The following is a 4,679-nucleotide window of genomic DNA, read 5'->3' on the forward strand; positions in this document are numbered from 1 at the left end:
GTGGTAATGTTAATTGATTCAACTGGGTTGGAGAGCAGTTTGGCGATCCTATATAATAAAAGGCTAATATGCAAATCAACCAAACAGCAGAACCACGTGTCGCTATGACGCACACTGACCACCAGGGGGCAGACGCTCAACACAGGAGCTGCCCAGCTGCAGTAACTTGGCAGCAACGGTTCTGGGTGACGCACCTGAAACCAGAGAGGAGGGAGCCCGATTCATCGCGTGGGCCCCATGAGTCCACCTTCGGCCATGGGCTGTGTTGTTGCTGGGGCACTGTTGGCCGAACCTGGTTCACTGCACACTGTGATTGATTCCACACCCTGTAGGACAGCAGCTTTGCAGAGTGTGTGCCCTCTCACACTCCGGGAGCCCCCAGGGGATGTCAGAGAGCCAGTTTTGGCCCAGTCCCCGCAGGCCAGGCTGAGGGACCCCACCTGTCAGTGGAACCCCACTCATTCTGCCGACGCCAGGAAGGGACCACGGGAGATTGGCTCCAGAGCATGTCCAGCCTATCTTGCCCAGTCCCGCCCCACAGGCCACCTTCTAATTAATTACCTTTCAGTGTGCTAAATCCATGCACTGGGTCACTAGTTCTTCTATGAAGAAGACCTTTTTCTTTAGTGCATCAGCTCCTTGGTGGCTCTCAAACACAGTTTGTAAAGGAAGGGCAGGGTAATGCTTAGATAATGATCCTTTTATTGATCCACCTTCAGAGTGATGACCTGGTACCCTGTCCCCTTCCAGTAATGACCATGAATTTTGTTTTTTCTTGAATATTATTATTAACTAGAGGCCTGATGCCTGAAATTCGTGCACTGGAGCGGGGCGGGGGAAGTCCCTCAGCCTGGCCTGCGCCCTCTCACATTCTGGGAGCCCTCAGGGGATGTCCAACAGATGGACATCCTTAGTGCTGCCATGGAGGCGGGAGAGGCTCCCACCAGTGCCGCTGCTCTGGCCAGCTGTGAGCCCGGCTCAGAGCTTCTGGCTGGGGTGCACTCCCCCTGTGGGAGCGCACTGACCACCAGGGGGCAGCTCCTGTGTTGAATGTCTGCCCCCAGGTGGTCAGTGTGCGTCATAGCGACTGGTCGTTCTGCCATTCGGTCGATTTGCATATTAGCCTTTTATTATATAGGATAACTTGTATTTTTCCAAAGTATAGTTGCAATATATATGCTCAGTTATTCCAGCAGTTGTATAAGTGAGTAAAAAAGGATAAAAAACCCACAGATTTGTTGCCGTGCCAGCTTTTATGTTTTCTTTTAAACAACATTGGCCCTTAACTTGAGGATAAAACTCTTAAGAGGCATATGACCCTTGGGGGTCATTATTATTAAGGCGTGGATTTTTACATATTTGATTTGCTTTAGTCCATGACAACCTTTATTCATCTTTATGTCCTATGTGGGTGTCTTCAAATGAACCCCTGGGTTATTTTTTTATGTTTTTATTTATTTTTTTTAGAAAGAGAGGCAAGGAGAGAGAGAAACATTGATCGGTTGCCTCCTGTATGCACCTCAACCAGGGATCAAACCCACAACATCGGTATGTGCCCTGACCGGACACGGAACTGGCAACCTTTCAGCACACAGAGTAGTGGTCAACCAACTGAGCCACACTGGCCAGGGTAGCTCCTGGGTGCTTTTACCATGAGCCCATTTGTTTTGAAAGCTTCTTTGCTTTCTTGTACAGCGAGAAATCTCAGGGTAATTCGCACATTTCCTGCCCTAGACCTGTAATCAGCCATTTCTTCACAGGGCTCTAGTTCCTTTCAGTGTGGATGGCTTTAGGAGACCACAGGCTGGTTGCCAGGGGTGATGATTGCTAGGTAGTCGGCTGTCCTTGCTTTTAGACCTTTCCAGCACATATACCTAGGAAAGATGCTCTGTTTTTTTAAGAGAAAAAAATAAATTATTAATTTACTGATATTTCCAGTTTAAATTTAGTAGGATAAATATTTTACTTTTTGGATTTTTTATTTGAGTTTATTTTTCTCTTATGCTGGATATCTTGGTTCATAATGATATTAACAAAATTATTTCTTTCCTTCATCATGCAATGTACTTATGATAACTTTATTACTCTCCTTTCAGAACAAAGGTTGTTATATACTGTAGATTGTTCTGTACTGTTTTTAAATCAGTGTTGTTACTAATAAGACTACCAAGTGCAATTTGATATCTTTGTGGGTTTTCTTAGAATTTGTCCTGTTACAGATGTAGAATCAAAAGTCACTTGGAAGTGGAGTTAAAGTCACTCAAAATCACTTTTCTCTGTGTGGATATGCCAATAACCTGATATAAAATTTTGCTTGTTTCAGGTTGTTGTCTAGTTTTAGAGATTGTTTTATTTTCTTCTTTGTTTGATTTTGTCTTTTAAGTATGTAAAACATTTACATAGTCTCAAAGGCAAAATTGTACCTATGGGTACCTTGTCACCCTGTCTCCCGTCTTGTTCCTTCCCCCAACGAAAATCATTTTTATTAATTTGTTACTTATCCTTTTGTGGGGTTTTTGTTGTTTTGTTTTGTTTTGGGGGAGTTAATCCTCACCTGAGGATGTTTTCCCATTGATTTTTAGGGAGAGTGGAGGAGCTAGGGAACGACAGAAATATCCATGTGAGAGAAACACATCGATTGGTTGCCTCCTGCGCGTGCCCCGACCAGGGCCCGGGCAAGGGAGGAGCCTGCAATCGAGGTACGTGGCCTTGACCGGAATCAAAGCCGGGACCCTTTGGTCCACAGGCCAGTGCTCTATCCACTGAGCCAAACCAGCTAGGGCTTTATCCTTTCGCTTTTAAAAAATGTAAGCAAATATGCAGACAGGCTCACATATGTCCATATACATCCAGGCCCCTCTCCCACACTGAGCTAACACCGTAAATGCTGTCTGCTCTGTGTTTTACTTCCCTCGGTGTAGACCGGTGCTGCCCGTGGTTACAAAGAGTGTGGCCCAGCTGCCCCCTGGAGGAGGGAAGGTTGGTGTGCCTGTGAACTCTGTGGCAAGGGCCACCGTTGGTGGGAGGGCCGCCTGGTGCTTGCACTTGGCCCTTGGCCCTCCCAGAAATGTGAGGACACACCCTTCGGGGAGCCGTGGGTTCCCCCCTTGCGAATTCACTATTGCAGGCTAGAAAGAAGTTAGAGAGATCATTGATCTGCAGGAGAGCAGGGCCACACCTAGAGTCCCGATGGCCTCGCAGAGGACAGGATGCGGGGCGGGTGGTGTGGGGGGTCGTGGTGTACAAGACGGCCGGTGTCTGCCGGGGCCGGCTTTCCTTCCTTCATCATCGGGTCTCAGTCACCTCCTTCCACCTATTGTTCAGCAGCCACTGCTGCTAGGAAAAGCCGACGCTAACCCCCACATCCTCTTAGAACATCTGCGAACGTCCTGTGGGTTCAGTTCCAAATGGGAGCCTGGGGCTAGGGAAGGGGCTGGCGGTGATGACAGCGGGGGCGGCCATCTGCACTCCAGGACCTAGGCGCACAGGTAGCCCTGCACAGATCCGGTCAGGTAGTGGCGAGAGCGTAGCTTTGCAGATGTGCAGTGTCATTTCACGGCCAGCGAGGAGGTGAACTTTAGTCCCGGAGCTGGGCAGGCCCTCCACCTGCTGTGCAAACACGGCCTCCAGCCCACCCAGCGGCAGGGCGTGGGCCCACAGGAGTGACCTCACCCTCCCGACAGCGCTGCCAGCAGCCGAGGCCCCTGTCTCAGACCTCACACCTGGTCAGGCCTTGGCTTTTCCATTAATAAAAACAATTTCACACAAACGTCAGATCTGTTAGGAAAATCTCTATCTCTGCAATGTTCCTAGTCGCTGACTAAGGTGTTTGGCAGGGTGGGGATGAACTAAAGTTGGGAGCAAATAAAAAACGCAGCAGCCGCAGCCAATTGTGTGCAGGGCCACCGGCCCGCGTGTCCCCGGCTCTTCACCCGAGGACCCCGGGGAGGGGCCGGGCGCAGTCTCATGGCGGCTCTCTCATCCTAGGGAGTCGAGGGGCGCGCTGGGCGGCCGGGCCCTCTCACACGACAGCATTTTCATTCCGGAGTCAGGACAGGACCCCGCAAGGCCCGTGCGGGTGTTTTCCCAAGAAAACGTGTGTGACCGGATTAAGGCTCTGCAGGTAAACCCCTGGCAGCATCATCTGGTATGTACGTCAGATACAAATCGAGATGTTTTAAGTCCCCGCTCGGTTTATTTGATACGTTTTAAAGTACAATGGCGTGCACATCGCAACTTTCCCAAGACACGCCCGGTAGTTACAGCTGGATTGTGGCTCGTCTGCGTGGTAACGGCTCGTTTTCAAGGTGACAGCAGAGCTGGCGGCAGGCAGGCCTGTCTGTCAAGCGGGGAGATGAACCTCCCAGAACCTCGGCCAGGCGCTGAAACATCTCCCAAATGAATGAATTGGGGCGGGAGGGTTTGTTGATAAAGTCGCTGATGAAAACAAGAGCCAAATGTTCTTTATTCCAATCCAGTTAAAAATACAGTGCAATGTGAAAATGGGGCCGCCACCCCCTCCGGGCGGCCTGCCTGCCAAGCGGGGAGATGACCCCGGCATGAGTTCCGAGGACGACGGGCTGCCCAGGAGCCCCCCAGAGATGTCCCTGCTGCACGACATCGGTCCCGGCACAACCATCAAGGCAAGTACAGCCTGCGCCCCGCCTGCCCACCGCACC

At 50.5% G+C, this 4,679-nt stretch overlaps 1 protein-coding gene and 1 long non-coding RNA gene across 5 annotated transcripts in view; one reads left to right on the top strand and one right to left on the bottom strand.

Annotated features, from left to right (window-relative positions):
• The window catches only part of KIAA1211L (KIAA1211-like ortholog), a 50,955-nt gene that overhangs the window by 11,094 nt on the left and 35,182 nt on the right, over positions 1-4,679 (top strand). For 3 of the 4 annotated variants that reach the window (XM_015570027.1, XM_015570028.1, XM_015570029.1), the window contains 2 exons: positions 3,988-4,123; positions 4,479-4,643. In XM_015570027.1, the coding sequence (XP_015425513.1) occupies positions 3,988-4,123; positions 4,479-4,643 (301 nt within the window). The remainder of the gene's footprint in view (positions 1-3,987; positions 4,124-4,478; positions 4,644-4,679) is intronic. The other variant, XM_015570030.1, reaches the window with a different exon arrangement.
• Positions 1-4,679, bottom strand: part of LOC107184547 — a 16,936-nt gene that overhangs the window by 1,384 nt on the left and 10,873 nt on the right. The window contains exon 2 of the long non-coding RNA XR_001515405.1: positions 3,622-3,624. This is a non-coding gene — a long non-coding RNA (uncharacterized LOC107184547). The remainder of the gene's footprint in view (positions 1-3,621; positions 3,625-4,679) is intronic.

This window comes from Myotis davidii, unplaced genomic scaffold (genome assembly GCF_000327345.1).
Source record: "Myotis davidii unplaced genomic scaffold, ASM32734v1 scaffold1065, whole genome shotgun sequence".
Classification (NCBI taxonomy): domain Eukaryota; kingdom Metazoa; phylum Chordata; class Mammalia; order Chiroptera; family Vespertilionidae; genus Myotis; species Myotis davidii.